Genomic DNA, 17,469 nt, shown 5'->3' on the forward strand with positions numbered 1-17,469 from the left:
AGATAAACAAATGAAAGGCAGACAAATAGGCCCATGGTGATGTGACCCGCCTGGCCTGGCCTGGCCTGGCTAAATGGAGCTAGAACAAGGAAAGTCCATCAGGTCGGCACAACGCTCTTGCAAGTCGAATATCAATAGACCCGGGTCTCATATACATGTTCTTTTTTTCTTCCAAAAAAGGTATCAAATCACCAACCTAACCTTCCCTAAGAAAATGAAAATGAAGACTCCAATCCACTCAAAAAAAAAAAAAAAAACAGACAAAGTACAAACAGCAGAAAAGAATAAACCCGACTGAAGTAGGTAAGATATACTCATCTAACGCCCCAAAATGCCCAGCTGAGAAGAAAGAACGCCAAATCCAGCCCGGTCATAAATTTTGGTTTATCAGTTCAAAGTCATGTCATAGCCGCGCAGGGCAAAGGTTGCTAAAATATTATTTTTTTTCGAGTTCATAATAAAAACAGAGGAAGGGAAAGAAAGCATGATCAAGAAGGTTTTGTAAGGCATTTAAGTCATCACAAACTCAACTGATCAATGCTTCCAACCCTCCCACTTCCTCCTAACCGTCCACCGCCCTTCGTCACCATCCCCAGCCGGTAAAATCTCTCTTCGCCGGCCGCGGTTCGCCCACCGATATACCATTTCTCAGGGCCAAGGGCGTCCCGGAACCCGCCTGAGCCGGAGGAGCTATCGCTTCCGCGGCGCTGGCGGTCTTGGGTGTTCGTGATAGGTATGGGCGTTGATGAAGAACTCGGCGGTGAAGAAGGTGACGAGTAATCTGCTGCAGGCTGGTGTGGGTGCGAGTTCAACGGTGTGCGGGTGTGGGAGTGTGGTCGTGACGGTTGGTGGTGATGGTGGTGGTAGTGATGTGTTTCAGATGTCGGCTGGGCAGTTGCGGATGCGGACGCGGACGGAGATGATGCTGACGATGCTGACGCTGAAGAGGCGGCCTTTGTAGCTATCGCCCGGGCGCCTTGTGAGATTTGGGACGGGGAGAGAGACGAGGAGCCGGTGGCGGATTGGGAGCCCGCGGTTGATGCTTTGTAGGTGGACTGGGCGCGAAAGGCGGCTAGGAAGTTCGCCAGGAAGGGTCGGTTCGTCGACATTCTGGCTAGATGTGACTGCTCTACCCTGTGAAGGGAGTAAGAGCTCTGGATAGATAGGATGGCGTTAGATAGAGAAAAGCCGAGTGGATGGGTGGTGGTCGATCACAGGCCGCTCGGGAGGTTATCGGAAGGTAGGCAGTAGAACGGGGGATCGCTGCGGGGTAAACGTATGCGGTGGTGGTTGGAGTTGGTTCCCAAGCGCAAACTGGGAGGTAGGGATTAAACAAGAGACAGGAAGATAGAGGAGCGAGCGCAGTATAGTGGGAGGAGCGATGACTTCAGAAGTTGGATGAAGTTGTAAAAGTTATCCTGAATACCCCGACTCAACCCGTGGCAGCCAACCAATCAGAGGCTGCTGATATCCTCGGTGCTGGTGACGTTCAAGACCCCCACGTTGGCTTCAAGGTTCTCCAGGCGATGAACCATCCACTGTCCAAGAAACTATTCTTTTTATAAATTTAATCCTTGCCCGAGCATGAGGGGTCGTTTTTAGCACAGCCGGCTGTAGGGAATTCTCGGATTCCGGATGAACGGCGCTCCAGCGACCGTAACGATAATAACATCCCACTATGATTGGACTATGAATGACGGATGGTCTGACGGCACCGTATGACACTTTTTATGAAGATCTATAATGTAATTCTTATTCTCTCGGATTTGGCTCTATATTCTAGGTAGCTTTTGGCCTTCTTGGCTTTTCCGTCCGAGCCCTGACGGCAGAAGAAATGCGTGCAAAGAGGACTGCAAAATGAAACAAGAACGTAATGATGCAAAAACATCTGACGTATCAAACCCTCGCAAGTAACCCGGAGCGTGTATCAGGACACGAGAAAACAGGCGCAGCAGTCTTCAAAAGACAAATTGCAGCACTGGCAGCTCCTGTCGGATCCCACAAAGCCGCCGGTTCGCGGACGTATGTAATCGTTGAACAGAAGTCACACCCTTCGCAAGAGCAGACGGAGAGACAGGAGACCGTAAATAAACATACAGAACCAACATGTAACAGACGCAGAAAATAAAGAAGCAGAGATTGTATAACATGGAAAACAGCAACTCTCCTGAGGTCACAAGCACTTATATCCGACCTGAAGATACAGACCTACTTACATCGTTTTGAACGGAAAATAACATGCGTGTTTAAAAGGCCGTAAGGTTATGCAAATGAAACACGAACACGCCCCAGCCGTCGCGTGTGCCTCAGGATTTCAACTGTAGATGATGAAGATAGACACGTGAACGGAATCGATAGTCGACAGAAGCCTTCCGTGAAAAAGATACTTGGGCCGAGTTGGGCAAAAAGAAAAACGAGAGGAACCAGAACCGCAAACACAATAACATGCCCGAGTCTATAGTTGGACGCCGGATAAACCACACCCCGTACCACCGGCCAATTACTGACCGATGGAAAATGCTGAGAAGATTTTGGACAAGACGGAGAAAAAGGAAACGAATTTAACCAGATAACCCGCAGATAGAGAAATCGTTTTTCGTAACTGAGTATTGCTGAATTCGAAAAAAAGAAAAAAGTGTCTTTTTGAGAATACGCGTTCCAGAGCAGGCTGGGTTGAGTAATTCGACCTCTTTTGTCGTGTAGTTGGAAATCGCCACGTCATTTTATTGTGAAAAGAGATCTTTGCGGAAATGTACAACTCAACCTGACCTGAGTAGAATACAGGACACATGGTGACTCCCAAAGGTCGACTTCAATTTGTTTCTATGGTCGGGCGGGCTGAACAGTACCTAAAAATCACACATCAGCCACTGATCAATTATGGTCTTTTGCAGTATTAACTACTTACCGTCGCCACCCATAGTCGAAGCCATGTACAGGCCATTCATTCCACCCTCCTGAGCACCGGCGGTGGTGCTGGGATAGTATTTGCGCTCGGCATCAACATGGGCGTGAATAGGTTCTTGGCCACCAGGCATAGACTGGGAGAACACGGGGTTCATGTAACCTTCGGGGGCACCGGGTTGGAACATGGTGGTCCAGTCGAGCTCGTGGCCGGGATGTCCAGGCATCACAGGGCGCTTAGGGTCGTGGACGACCGGTTGTTTTACCTGCTCAAGGGGAGTACGGTCAATATTCAACTGGTGACCAGAGGGGTCAGCACCCGGCTGCACGAGATACGGGCTCTGCTTGGGAGCTGCTGGCCAGGGGGCTCCTTGATGCGGACGACCACCGGGAAACGCGTCTTCATGCTGACCACGGCCCATCCCATTGACAGATGACATTGGGAAGCCCATAGTCTGGTGATCTGCGTACCCAGGTCGGGCAGGAGCCAATCCATTGCCGTTTACGGCTCCCTCGCCGTAAGTCGTACCCGGGATGCCATTGGGAGGCGGGACATTACTACTGACTTCATCCTGGACAGGTTTTGCAGGATTTGCCGCAGCTTGCTGTTGTGACCTCTTGACATGGGCGTTGGGGTGCGACAAGTGAGTTGCTCCGGTGGGGTTACCACGTCTAATTGAGCACTTTTGGAAGTGGCGTTTCAAAATATCACTGCGAGAGAACGTGTCTTTGCAAAGAACACACATGTATGGGCGGTCTCCAGTGTCTGTCACGTGGCGCAAAGCTCGTTAGCAACCGAAAGTCATATTTTTATACGTACAGAACAAGGAATACTCACGGCGCAGCAAATGACGCTTCAGGTGTTTGGCGTGAAGATAGGTCTTGTTGCAATGCGGGCAGGGGAATTTCCCGTCTGCATCCTTGGCTGGAATCGTAGTGTTCTTCGCTGTGCCATTAACACCATTGGTAACCGGAGTCGCGCGACCGGGCACACTTGGGAGAATACCACGTCGGCCCTGGGATCCCACGACCTGAGTTCGCGGGGATTCCTTTCCAGGATAAGGAGCACCATTTGCGGCGACTGGATCCGGGCCCATCCAATGTTGAGGCTTTCCATCATTGAAGCTGAATGCACCAGATGGAACGCCATTGAAATCAGCACGACGGTCCCGGGGAGGCGCCGGCGCAATTGGCTGCGGATACGTCTGGGCACTCGATGCAGGTGGGAGCACACTGTGAGGCGGAGGATAGTGCTGCGACGGCGGCTGTGCCTGCGGATTTGGGTGGGAGAGGAAAGATGTGGGAGGCAGACTACCCACACTGGTGTGAGGCATTATCGGCGCAGCAGACGACGCGTACACATCATGGCTTGACGCCGGGTACCTGTTCATATCAGGCCGGTATGGTGGCTGACCCATGTAGGAGTGGGGAGCCGGCGACTGACTATGATGCGGCTGGAGAGGGGGCAGGGTGTGCGGCTGAGAAACCGGGTACTGAGGCTGCATCGTGTATTGAGGCATCGGCATGCTCGAGATGGGCGCGGAGGATCCCTGAGGTAAACTGGTCGATGGGGGCCGGGAAGGATGGTTTCGAGGATCCATCACGAGGCGGAGTACGCGTCTAACAAGATGCGAACGATGGGGAAGATATCACAGGGACTGGGAACTGGCGCGAAGAAAAGTTTCACGGTATCCCGATCATTGATCGCACGACGGAAAAAAAACTCTTCTTTACCAAAGTCTTGGGCGCGGGGAGCACTCAATCAACGTGCCAGAGAGATTGCACACTCGAAGACGTTCACGGATCGCGTCCTCGAAGAATTTTTCCCACGAAGTGTTCTTTTTTTTCTTTCCCAAATCTCTCGTGCTGAGTTTTCCGCAGAATTTGCCTTCCGACACGACTTTATTCTGCTTCACCGGGATGGTCACGAAAACGACAGGCAGGGAGACGCTGGATCAAAAGGAATCGACGATGAGCAGAGCTGTTGACTCTCGACGATGCGGCGTCAGGGCGACAATGGTGTTGTACAGGATCTCAAGCGACTCCACTGAGAAGAAGAAAGTCAGGACAGGTTGAGATGCTTAATCTGAGGTCCCCACGGTCATCCACCAGGAAAATCAGAGTGTGGGAACTTCTTTTTATCCGCAGTCGGCACGTTGTCAAAACACAAGATGGTTGTGATCCACCAAGAGAAGCCGGCGTGTAAGTGGGTCTTAGTCACTCCAGCAGTCAAGGAAGATTGCTAGCCAATTTCTGCTTCGCGTCAACAATGCGCGATATCGACCAGGATTATTCGTTTGACAGAGTAAATCTAGCCAGGGACAGGCGCGTATAGGTGCGGAGATCAAAGAGGAGGAAGAAGGAAGGGGGTGGGAGGAAAAAGAAACGAGAGGTTGGTTGGTCTCTAGTAAAAAAAAAAAAGATTAAAAATCTTTTTTTTTCTTTTCTTTTTTTCAAAAAATGATAAAAAAAAAGAAAAATAAAATAAAAGCGACGAAATTCGGCAGGGAGGGCAGCCAGGGAAAGCTGGCAGGACTTCCACGGGAATGGAGGGAGAGGGGAGGCGAGTCGGGGACGGAGAAGGGCGGAAAAAAATTAGGGGAGAACCAGAGGGAGAAGACTTGAAAAAGTACAGGAGAGGGCGAGGAGGGGAGGGCCGCAGAAATGAAAAGAGAGCGGTGACGATCGTAACTCGGGGAGGCGAATTGGCGAAAAAAGGACAAAAATATGAATTATTTGCTGCTGAATGGAAGCTGATGATGATTTGATTCTCCCAACGGCATCGAGCTTGCCGGGGCCCTGATTCGTGCCTCACGACACCCTCCGGTTTCCGAGTGCCAGTGCTGGGCCGAGCGCCAATTGGGCTCCGTTGCAGCTGGTTCAAGATTCCAAGAAGGACAATTTCAAGCTCCTTTTCACTCTCCTACACGATGTCTCTGGGTGAGGGTATCGTCGTTTCGCCACGGGCCACGATGGTCGACCTTACGATGCAGAATGCAGAGAGCTAGCCCAGAATCCGACAAGCCCGGGCTTGGAAAAAACACGCTGGGACGAACCAATTCCGAACATCGCCCGGCAAAAAGGGAATTTGCATTTGGTTATTTGGTTGGCAGCAGCGGCAAACAGGGGAAAATGGCTGCGATCACTGAGCTCCCTCCTCCATGCGGTCTGCAGCCTGCACCCCGGCTAGTCTGCCTCTTGGTTGGCTGAGTTCATTCGGCTTTGATAATTCCGTAAATAATCCTTTTGACGCCCATCTCCAAGTCGGCGTCCTTGCCTGTGAGAGAGCCTGAGAGGTGGCTGGAGGATGTCGGACGTGTGCCGAAGACGGGCATGATACGTACTTCAACTACGCTTCCCGCATCCAGCAATCGCATCGTCAATCGGAATCTGTTCAACCGTGATTTGTATTCTCTGGTGGTATTACTATTGGCACGCCCTGACGCAAGCGGAACCGATGGTCTCTTGCAGTACGTAGTCATGCTCTGTTCGATGTGCTGCCAGTTGAAACATCCCCCAGCTGTCGGGGCTTGTCGTCACGATCTTACAGTACAGGCTTCAATTCGCCAAAGATGAGAGCAGCCCTGCTTATTGGCCCTTCACATCCATGCAGCAGCAGGGAAGCGGGATGGAAAGGACGCCAGGGTGTGCAGCACCTGGTTGAAATTCCGAGTGGTCTTCGTCTGTTTTCAACCTGGCTGCTAGGATTATTATTCTCTCATGTCTCCTTGATGCTTCCAGAGGACTTTTGCTCTCGTCCAATGCCGGTCCTTGCTGGAATCATAGCCATACTGGAGCTGCAGTGTCTGCCCTCCATGAACAGTGCATTCTGCAGAATCCTTCACCCCATCAGCCGTCCCGTAGGGCTCGGATTCATGCATCATTTCTCCGCAGTTAACAGTCTCCGCTGGCCAAATATTGGTCCATCAGACTTGATGGCACATCCACATGTCCACATCTCCAGGTAGGGGTTGACAACCTTATCAGAGTTATCACACTGGGGAGTGGAGAGGCCTTGAGGTGAAGGAATCGAGATTTGAAGTCCGCAGCACATCATTCATGCCCACTTGACTCCACGCCAGGATCAATCTGGAGATCCAGGCACGAGTTTGCACAACTCGAATGGGTGCTGTGGATACATCTCGTTAAGCTTAATCTTTGTACTCCAGTAGATGCCATGTCGGCGCCATGCCAACTATCCGTTGTTAAACGTCTTCCCTGATGTTCTGATTCCATATCAACAGACGCGTGTCGCATCGGCGATGGCGTTCTCGACCCAGGCAGCCTCATTTTTGAGTCTAACAGTCTGTCACACCCTCCCAGCGCCCAACACGCATAGTAATAAAACTCAACGTCAGAAATATATAACTATTGGATGTTTCTTATACATTTGGCTCTCTACGTATTACACTGGACGATACCTGCAGATTACGACCGTCGAACAAAGAATTTCCAAGCATTCCATGCACACCCTTCATTTCGATTGCTCAGAGAGACGGAAGGCGACTGGCGTAAGCTGTGGCGCTGGGAATTCTTCGCAGTGACGAGTTCTCTCGGCTTAGCTGCTCATGTCTCATGTCACCATGTGCGATGACGGGATGTGGCAGCTCTAGTTCATTTCAAAATGCAGTGCTGCCACGCACTGCTATAGACATGGAAGCCGAAGCCTGCGGTACTTTTTCCAAACAAGACCTAGTGAGGGAAAAATGGCATATTCAATCAATGGCTCTGGAAAACTCAGCCATATCCAGACTTCAATTTGCCTTTGCTCGCCTCGCCTCTGCAGGCGCTGAGTGGACAAGCCACGAGTTTCCTGGAAGAGATGGCGGCTGAGCTCCACCTCAGATTTTCGCTGGGAGCTTCTCCCGTTTCGATAGTGGGCCATGAGCCCTTGACCATCGCTTGGACGGCTTAGGTGGGCTCCTTTGCAGCTGATCTGACATGGCCAGTTCATACATAATCATATCATATCATAACTATCATATCATGGCAGGTCGAACCGGCAGCCAGCAAGGAATTGCAGGCTCGCATCTCAATTCAACTGAGCTGAGAGATTACCAATTTCTTACACAGCAAGAATACGACTGCGACTTGCCGGCAACGCACGGAACGACCAATCCCGGAAAGGAAGGTTTCCCCGGCTCGGTGTCCCAAGAGCTCACTATTGACTCGTCAGCCACACGGTCGGACTGATGGGATCATGGAATCCCACTCTTTCCTCCCAGCGGACAGAAAAGGGCTTGCACGTCACAAGACCATCAACTGATCCTTGATCCTTCGAGTCTGCTTGAGTTCGACTATCGCCCGCTGTTCGGAATTTGCAGCTTCCTTCTTGCAGAAGAATCTCATTTCTCGCCCTACTTGCCACTTGTGTGGCCGGTCCCAGGGAACTGCCTCTCTGGGCTATCGTGCTCTTCACACGTTGGAGTCTGCCAAGGGTTAGTTTAACTCTCAAACCTCACTAGCGAGTCCATGGGCCTATCCGCTGCTTCTGGCCTCCTCCCCCCCCTGCAACTCGCCCAATGTGGCGGTCCGATCACGGCTGGACTACTCCACCAGAGAAGCCGATGGCCCGCTCATGGAATTTTCGACGGGAGAAGCCCATCCAGGCGGTGTCCCCTCGCCGGTGGCTGTCTAACCTTGATGGGCCTGCGTTGTGCAGCTTGTGCTCCCTTCTGCGCGCTTAACGGATCATCGCCTCGAGGCAAGAAGCAACAATACGGGTCCAGGAGAGCTTCCAGGTTCCCACTTTGCAGCGTGAAGAATTGTCCGTGTGGATCACTATTTACGCTCCTCCTGAAGCTTGGCCCCGGGGTTTTTATAGTGTCGTTCACCAACCTTTCGTCTTCATATGATGCTTTCTGGCTTTCCCACGAGGTAAACTTACGAGGGTGAACTAAACGAGCCATTCCATTTGACTTTCTGGTAGTTTAGACGATATGCTACGTAACTTTATCGCGCGCTCGCCAATTACAAATCACAAAAAAAACCTCATACGTGGCAGAGGATAAGAAACAAAGTGGCTGGCGGGCAAATACAGTCGATACCGGAGGGTTTTCTGACTTCCAGAGACTCTGCTGCTGTTCGGTCTTGCCGGAGACATCCGCTGGTGTCCTCCAGGCTCCCACCTACCTGCTTCGGCATGGCGCGCCTGGTACCTTCGACTACTGCAAGGCCTGCTTCAAGCGTGCAGATCGCCTCTGCTCCAGCAAGAATCTGGATCAGCGAATCACCGAAAAGGAGCGGAATGAGGGCGGACATCAAAATGAATCCTTGCCTCGGCACTTTTCGAGTTTTGGCCTTCCGAGGACGTTTTTCCGGGAATGGACGGAGGAAGGCCGAAGCCAAGTCTGGTTCGTTCCAGTCTCAGGAGTGCTGGAAGCCAATCATATGATTGGTTCCGACGCCACACACCTCATCTGCATGCACTCAATGTGTGAGCGTGGTCTGAGCCAGATTTCGAAACCTTTTGAGTTGGCACTCTCCTGGCCCTTGATTGGTGGGTGGCAAACTATCATTACGACTTGGCGCGGTCACGATGCGATCAACTCAACAATTCAACAGAGGATTGCTGATCGAAGGAACTTGATCCTGCCGTTCAAGTCACTGAATGGGCGAGGCAAGCCCGCGAGCGCGGACTGGTTACGAACAAGAGATTGCTATCGTACACCGTATACTCCGTAGTACGTAGTGGCAAGTTTCTGGCAAGTTCTTGTTTACAGGCCGTGTTGATGAAACCCCTCGCAAGGCTTTCTATTAATAATTGTGAGTCTAGATCTCCAGACAGCACAACAACAACGCATGTCATATTACGCGCAAAATTGAGTACCTTGAAGTCTGGACTCTTGGAGTTACCTTTTATCAGATATTCTCACGCGGACGCGCATGACAGTACGTATAGCATAGCATTGTAACCATGCGATGCGATCACGGCGAGATAAGCCAACAAGCACAGCCCAAGAACTGGCATAGATTTTTCGCAATCGCATCCGTACTCAGTGCCGTCGTCGCATCTCCTTTCTCCTTTTTCTCTCCCCTGATACTTTGAACAATAATGTGCGCGATTTTCGAGCTAGGTCTCGTCTGCCGCGGCAGAATGAACGAATCGAGAAGGTCTACCCTAGCACCCTTTCCCGAAGTTTAGAGTCTGGCATTCCTTCGTGGTTTCAGACTCACGAAGGCATCGTATGCTCGTAAGACTGCATACTATTGCAGAAGTGTTGGTGGCGTCGTTGGAGTAAGTGGCTTACGGAAGTAAGTACGTGCTCGACCTCCCACCACACCGTGCACCTGTTCATCATCGTCGGTCCTCGACTCTGGGGCCAGAGACACTACACGTTGATCCAGGAACCTCGATCATTAGAAGGGTACCTGCCACCTGAGGTTTGTGGATGTTGAACAGCTGACCCCGTCCTAGATACCATTGTCGGGTCAGATCGTCAGCGACACGGCTCCGGAGTATACGGAGCAGTCTAGGCTACAAAGTCGCGATATTGATGGCCCCTCATCGGCAATGGAGGTCTTGCCGACTCCAAAGCTCTCCCGAAGGAGCAAATGCCAAATGTCTGTGGAGGGGCACGCCGCACACTGCGGTGCCTGGACTACCACCGTGGTATTTTCATACACCGCGAGACGAGCCCTTCACCTCACAACCCCTTTCCCCTCGCTAATTTCACCACTTTCAGGTTTTCGCTCTTGGCTCCTTATGTGTTGTTTCCTCCGCGATATTCACCGGCCACCCTGTCACTGTCAAAATGTAAAAACGGGCTAGCGCTGCAGTCGACAACACAGTGCTGGCTCCTGTTCCTGCATCGCGGGACGCCTAGCAAACGACAAATGGCCTAGGAGTTGGAACTACATAAATAAACACGTAGGAACAAGGAACCACAGCCCCTCCTGCTCCCAATTTGGACCCCAGAAATCCAACAATGGCATTGTCTTAGCCTGCTGCCCCCCTCACTAAGTAGCTATAGTAAGCAGTACTATAGTTATTAACTACTACTTAGACACGGCTGTGCTAACTGTTTCCTGCTAAGCACTGGCGGTCGTTGAAACAGCGCGAGGTGGGGAACTGAGCTTCTAGAAGCTGTCCTGGAACAAATTCTACTACGGATACTATGGCCGTGTTTACCAACTTCCAGCATCGCTTCACAGGGGCTATATTATAATCGTGTTTAAATAATGAGGTCCTTAATATAATATAATACTGTCCGCGTGGGTTTGCCGTCATGTGCTTTTTCTGTATATTATTGTTCTGAGGAGCTGAGACACCCATATCCAAGCTCTCGCCCCTTGTTTCGCGGGGCCTCCCATCTCCTTCAAGATTCCAGGTACTTTCTGAGCTGAGGAGAGTATTGAGAATCTATCTACTTATAAACTGGGTGAGTGAGGCTGCAGACTATGTCCGTATCCCATAATCGGTCTCTGTACCTGCGCGTCATCGCCGTCCAAATGGGTAACTCCATACATACAATGTAGGCAAGCACAGTGAGTAGACTACGTACTATGTACTGTACCAGAGTCATACGACAGCAGAGCCAACAGTAACATACCGACGTATCTAGCCGAGATCTAACCTGAAACGCGATGCGATGCGATGCGATGCGATGCGATGCGATACGACACGACACGATAATAACGCACAGCCCTTATCCATCATCAACTCCAACACGAAGTACGACGTACGTACTCCTAACTTACCTACCATTAGGAGTCTAGGGCCCGGACCAGCGGAGACAAGACAAGGTCGAGCCCGAGATCTGAGACGGAGAATCCGTGCTCCAGTTTTACCTCGCAGATGGAGAATGGATTCAATGGAAACGCCCTGCCCTGTCCGGGCCGCGGGCTGTTTCCGCTCTCCCGATGCTCGACGTCGAGCTTGTGGGGGCCTTTTTCGCTTTGGTGATTACTGCGTACTTACGAAGATGCGGGAGGACCGTCTCCCGGGGCAGTCCGTGTTGAGTGAGGTGTTTTACCTACTACTTACTACATACCATGCATACTATTACTATATAGGCGAAAACATACAAAAACCGTCGCAACAAACGATAGATAAAACACTAAGGCACTGAAGACAGGACGGAAAGACCGACAAATTGACAAACCAATTAACCAAAGCTCCAGCACCAGCTCCCTCTGCGACATGCGTTAGTGAAATTCGATGTATGTCGGTGGAGCCCTAGAGAGGTCCAAACCCGAGCCCCAATGCATGCAAGCAGCGGGTTGCATATGAGCTGTAGATAAAAGAGACCAAGTGACCAGTGACGACCCGCCGAAGCTCTCGCAGTCGCGGGTCCTCGATTTTAGGTATCGATCTCATCAATCGAGAGTCGTTTCTTAGTTGGTAGATCTAAATTTAACTTTCAGCAGGGCAGGAGAAGGTTTTGTTTATGCATGTGTCGAAAGTGTAGGTTTGGCTGCCTTCCCAAAGAAGTGGACTGGCCGTTGAATTGGCCATGTCTACGCGGGGTACTTGTGGAGGGCTTTGTTGGAGAAGACATGAGGGTGGTCTGGTCCTTGCCGTTGGTTTGATGGTGTCGGTTTCACTGCTTTGTTTGGGTTTATCGTTTCAGGTAGGTCCGTGATGATTATATCTATATTATACAGAATTTCTGACGTGGGAATTCAGTCAGTTGACTTAGAAATCTCGAGTTTCCCCTTTGAAGATTTGGGTTTATGGTGCTGGTGCATGGTGTTGGTTGCAGCATTACATCGCAGGCGATATATCGGTCGTCCGACAGGGTATGAAAGTGAGGGGAGATTGTTTGAAATCGTCCAAATGCGTCACATACGCCCTAGCGAGGTCACGCATTTTCGCCTCCCTTTTCCGAAGCTACGAAAGTCTGGTACTCGGAGAGAATGGAATTTGCTGTTTCGTATGTCTCATGAGATGTCCAGCCGTCTCTCCCTAGGACAGGCCGAATCTCATCCCAGAAGTCCTGCATTTCATTCCAGCTATCTGGGTCTTCAAGGTGCTTGCAGATCTCCTCCGGAGAGAAATCGAGCGGGCATTTTCCTGGCCGATCTAAGATTTCCCATGTTCCTTGGGTCTGTTAGTATGGTTGACTCGACACAGGGGAGGACGCTTCCATACTTTTGTACCCTAATTAGAGACTCCCGTAAAGTCAGGACACCCCCATCCTATGTACTCCCTCAGTATTGAATGGGGGTTGTCAATGTCAAGGCCTCTGGATATTTGAACATCTTGTAGAGGATTGGGTATCTTTGCGCCGCATGCTTTTCGTACAGGCATAGCATCATTGAGTTAGTCATTTGCTCTTCAATAGAGGCCTGCGCATCTTTATCGAGGTCCTTGAAGTTCCCCGGGAGTTCGAATATCGCTTCGTCTTTGTATTCGAGGAATTTCGGAGAACGTCCTCCCGAGAATAGGGGCCCAGCCATGAGCTCTGCCAGTCAATAACGCGGGCAATATTCCCCTCGGAGTCCACAAATATATTAGATGTACGGAAGTCTGCATGCCATAAAAACGGCCTCAGGAGATCCTCCTCCGTTGGTTGTAGATGAGGCGCAAGAGGTGTATAGTGCTGAGTCACAGATACATGCTCCTCAGGAGGGTACAAATGGCGCGAGGGGATAGATAGATCATCGTGTTCGACCGTTTTTACATCTTTCTCAATCCAGGCTATCTCTCTGAGGCCGGGGGCTCGTATGTAGTCCAATGCAGGAGTCCCTATCTGCTAATCAGCATAAGTTGAGAGGAAATGAGGGGAAGTGCAATGTGTACATGGTCCGCGGTCGATATTCATGTCGGCCCGTTCTTTATCCCAGAAATCCGTGCGTACCATCGGCCCTATGGCGAATCTATCCGCTACACTTTCTCTTTTCTCGCGCGGTATATTGTCCCACTGACCACGGCGGGATGAGAGCCTGGTGGTACGTCTTTGCCGAAGTAAAGGCAGCCGTGCCTGTTACAGTTAGGTGGACGCATACAGTTATATCCAATAGGCCCTTAATCATTCACCTAGAGAATTTCATAGACAACAAGTTTTGTTGAACGCTTGCTTACAGCATTTTCCATTCTTCGGACCTTGTGCTCGAGACCCATATCTGGCCAAACCAAAGCGGGTTGCTTGCCTGGGGCATGCTCCATGATAATATACTCAGCCCCTACCGGGTTAGTAGAGTCAACTCTAGAGCACCAGCTTTCGGGACCGGAATGTGGAAGACGTTCCTCAACTGGATGGGAGTCGGAAAGCCCGTTCCTGGTTACCTTGTAATATCACTCACGAAGTCCACGGTTGCGACCTCTGACGCTGTAGTGAGAAAGGCTGACCCTGCATTAGGATTCGGAACTCGGGCAATAACCTTCATATCGTTGGTTATGGTGAGACTAATGGACTTGTTTTATGATCTCGCCTATCTTCTCTATGTGGAAACAGGGCCCTCCTGAGGACGCCTCCATCGCGACTTTTTGTAGCTCAGCAATATTAAACTTGCGGTATTTCTCCCGGAGCTGCTGCTCTTCACCCCATGCCCCTCGTCCGCTTGTGTTTCTGAAGAAATCTTGAGGGTCTCCGACAATAGTAGCCAACAGGGGATCAGGTTGACCATTGGAATAGCATCGCTTGGGTAGATAACGCCTAGCCCTTCCATTGATCCTTGGCAAGGGGCTCAGATTTTGAGCGAATGACACAAGAACACAGACATGACAGTTGCAGGCCCCGTCCATTGTGTGGGGTTGAAGTAGTGGTGATGTTGGTGAGAGGAGGCTTGGCTTGTAGCACAGACGGAGAACAATCACTCACTCTTTCTGCAAGGCCCGCGGACTTCCCTTCGCTTCCCCTCACAAGTCGCCACGGTTCTCCCCTCATTCCACCATCAGGATCAAAACGATTAATCCAATGCACTCGGCCTCAACTGCAAATTAGAATCCATTACTGAGAGATACTCTTATCGCGTGTGCTTATCAAACTCGACCTCTGATTCGCCGTCCTCGACAGCAGTCCAAGCTTTCCCCGGCCATGTCCAAGCCTCCGCCTGAACCTGCCCTCTTGGGCATGGTAGATGTGCAGACTGACGGGCGGGGTACTAGTTCCCTATCGCCCAGCCCGCAAAGGCCCTTGCATTGGTAGTATCGAGGTTATCATCGAGATGATGACGAACCGTCTCTCCCTATCGGTGACCCCCGTCTTTGGAGGAACGATGCATGACCCCGTGCTGAGTCCATATATATGCACCCTGGTGTCACCCAAGCTAGGAACATCGGTCAGCTTCGCCACTCCTTGCAAGATCGAACCGACTCTCTTTTTGAAGTCTCGTGGCTGGTGGTCTCAGAAGTTTGTCTGTTCGCCATTTCGATATTGATCGAAAGCAACCGCAGTTGAGCAGTTATCATGTCAGTTGTAGGCAAGATGAAGGCCGCGTCAGATGCGTTGAAGTACGACGATGCGGAGCATGACCCTGTTACCTCCGTCCTGCGCAATGGAGACGTCCCTGATTTCGACGACTCGATGGACGCCGACGAGCGGGTTATTACGGCTCTTGGATACAAACAGGAATTCAAACGCGAGTTCTCGCTATGGACTACGTTCTGTGTCAGCTTTGCGGTATTGGGACTGCTCCCTTCGTTTGCCAGCACAATATACTACGGTACATATTCCCGGCTCAGTGAAATACCACCAAGGCTGACTTGTGGGTCCAGGTATGGGATATGCAGGAACCGCTGGGATGGTTTGGGGCTGGATTATAGCCATGATATTCATCCAATGTGTTGCAATGGCCATGGCAGAACTATGCTCCGCCATGCCTACAAGGTACGTGATCCTGGACTTCCTGCTGTACGCCTCTCTCATGCTAAATTTTTCAGCGGAGGGTTGTACTACGCTGCCGCGGTACTTGCGCCTCCAGGATACGGGCCTTATGCGGCGTGGATCACTGGATGGTCCAACTGGATTGGCCAGATTACTGCTGCTCCATCGGTAGACTATGCTCTCTCCGCGATGATTCTCGCTGCGGGATCCATTCAGAGCCCGGGTTATGTTCCCACAAGTTGGCAGACGTTTCTTCTCACGGCCCTCATCATGGTAGTCCACGCTGTTATCAGCAGTATGCCAACAAAATGGGTGGCGGTGTTTAACTCCTGGGGCTCGACTTTCAACATGCTTGCACTGGTTGCTGTCATCATCGCCATTCCTGCAGGAACCATAAACTCGCCGAAGTTCACACCTTCTAAAGAAGTGTGGGGAACAATTACCAACATGACTGACTACCCCGATGGAGTTGCAGTCCTGATGACATTTGTAGGAGTTATTTGGACAATGTCTGGCTATGACTCTCCCTTCCATCTCAGTGAAGAGTGCTCCAACGCAAATATCGCGTCTCCACGCGCAATCGTTATGACGTCGGGAGCCGGTGGGCTCATGGGTTGGTTCTTACAATTGGTTGTAGCCTACACCGTGGTAGACATTGATGCCGTGCTAAACTCAGATCTCGGGCAGCCATGGGCATCATATCTCTTCCAAGTCATGTCACGGGAAGGTGCGCTTTCGATTCTCTCACTAACAATTATATGTGGCTTTTCTATGGGCCAAGGATGTATGGTAGCGGCATCTCGTGTCACGTACGCGTACGCTCGTGATGACTGCTTCCCCCTTTCGAAGTACTGGAAGCAAGTCAACGATACCACCAAGACCCCGGTAAATGCCGTCATTTTAAACGCGGTCTTGGGGATCCTGATGTGTCTTCTATTATTCGCCGGCGACGTTGCTATCGGTGCTCTTTTCTCCATTGGAGCTATTGCACAATTCGTTGCCTTTGCTATACCCATTGCAATCCGCGTTTTCTTCGTCGGCAACCGCTTTCGCAGAGGTCCGTGGCACTTAGGACCATTCGGCCCGTGGATCGGTGGGTTTGGAGTAGGGTTCGTTTTTCTTATGGTGCCTATCCTGTGCCTACCAGCTGACACGGGTTCAAACTTGACGCCGGACTTGATGAATTGGACTTGCTTGGTTTGGGGAGGACCGATGCTCGCTGTGAGCATTTGGTGGATAGTTGATGCACACAAATGGTTCAAGGGGCCGAAGGTCAACGTGGAGCATGCTATACATGGAAATGTAATTGATATTATTGACGGAGAGCAGCAGCAAAATGCTGGTAGACTGTCTGATGCATCGGCAGCTGGGTCGGGCCATTCATCACCCAAACTTTAGCTTTTTGTTTTCGTTTGTTCGGCGTTATTATATATTCTTTCAGTATTTTTAACCATGGTGCTATTGCATTGACCTGTTTGGTAGTTAAATACTACCCTCCTCGCATTTCGAGCCCTAACTGTGTGCAATTTACTGTGGGGGTTTGACTTATAACTACTCCAATTACTTGTATACAATGGACTATTTATCGTTGTATTATCTGTTCTAGGGGCCGTAAGATAGTTGGAGGTTTTTTTAGTACCTCCCGTGAGTATTACATATAGTAGAGAACAAGGGTGGATGCAAATATATATACACATTATAATTCGAAGGTGGAACTTCGTGAACAAAACATTACTTACCTAAATAGAAAGCCAAGAAAGACTTTGAGGTACTCCAAGTTATTTAACATTAGATA

General features: G+C 50.6%; 4 protein-coding genes across 4 annotated transcripts; 1 reads left to right on the top strand and 3 right to left on the bottom strand.

Annotated features, from left to right (window-relative positions):
- Window positions 1-518: 518 nt before the first annotated feature.
- Window positions 519-1,109, bottom strand: APUU_11008A (uncharacterized protein; the record flags this gene model as incomplete). The annotated part of the gene is made up of 1 exon (XM_041693524.1): window positions 519-1,109. One exon carries the CDS (start codon window positions 1,107-1,109, stop codon window positions 519-521), a length of 591 nt encoding a protein of 196 aa, XP_041550374.1.
- Window positions 1,110-2,823: 1,714 nt separating this feature from the next.
- APUU_11009A (uncharacterized protein) lies at window positions 2,824-4,505 on the bottom strand (the record flags this gene model as incomplete). The annotated part of the gene is made up of 4 exons (XM_041693535.1): window positions 2,824-2,849; window positions 2,909-3,170; window positions 3,471-3,670; window positions 3,743-4,505. 4 exons carry the CDS (start codon window positions 4,503-4,505, stop codon window positions 2,824-2,826), a joined length of 1,251 nt encoding a protein of 416 aa, XP_041550375.1.
- Window positions 4,506-13,056: 8,551 nt separating this feature from the next.
- Window positions 13,057-13,305, bottom strand: AIM9 (phosphotransferase enzyme; the record flags this gene model as incomplete). Its single annotated transcript, XM_041693547.1, has 1 exon — window positions 13,057-13,305. The coding sequence occupies one exon, from the start codon at window positions 13,303-13,305 to the stop codon at window positions 13,057-13,059; it is 249 nt and encodes an 82-aa protein (XP_041550376.1).
- Window positions 13,306-15,257: 1,952 nt separating this feature from the next.
- APUU_11011S (amino acid permease) lies at window positions 15,258-17,072 on the top strand (the record flags this gene model as incomplete). The annotated part of the gene is made up of 3 exons (XM_041693558.1): window positions 15,258-15,513; window positions 15,566-15,677; window positions 15,731-17,072. 3 exons carry the CDS (start codon window positions 15,258-15,260, stop codon window positions 17,070-17,072), a joined length of 1,710 nt encoding a protein of 569 aa, XP_041550377.1.
- Window positions 17,073-17,469: the final 397 nt, after the last annotated feature.

The sequence above is a fragment of the Aspergillus puulaauensis genome, chromosome 1 (genome assembly GCF_016861865.1).
Source record: "Aspergillus puulaauensis MK2 DNA, chromosome 1, nearly complete sequence".
In the NCBI taxonomy this organism is placed as follows: Eukaryota; Fungi; Ascomycota; class Eurotiomycetes; order Eurotiales; family Aspergillaceae; genus Aspergillus; species Aspergillus puulaauensis.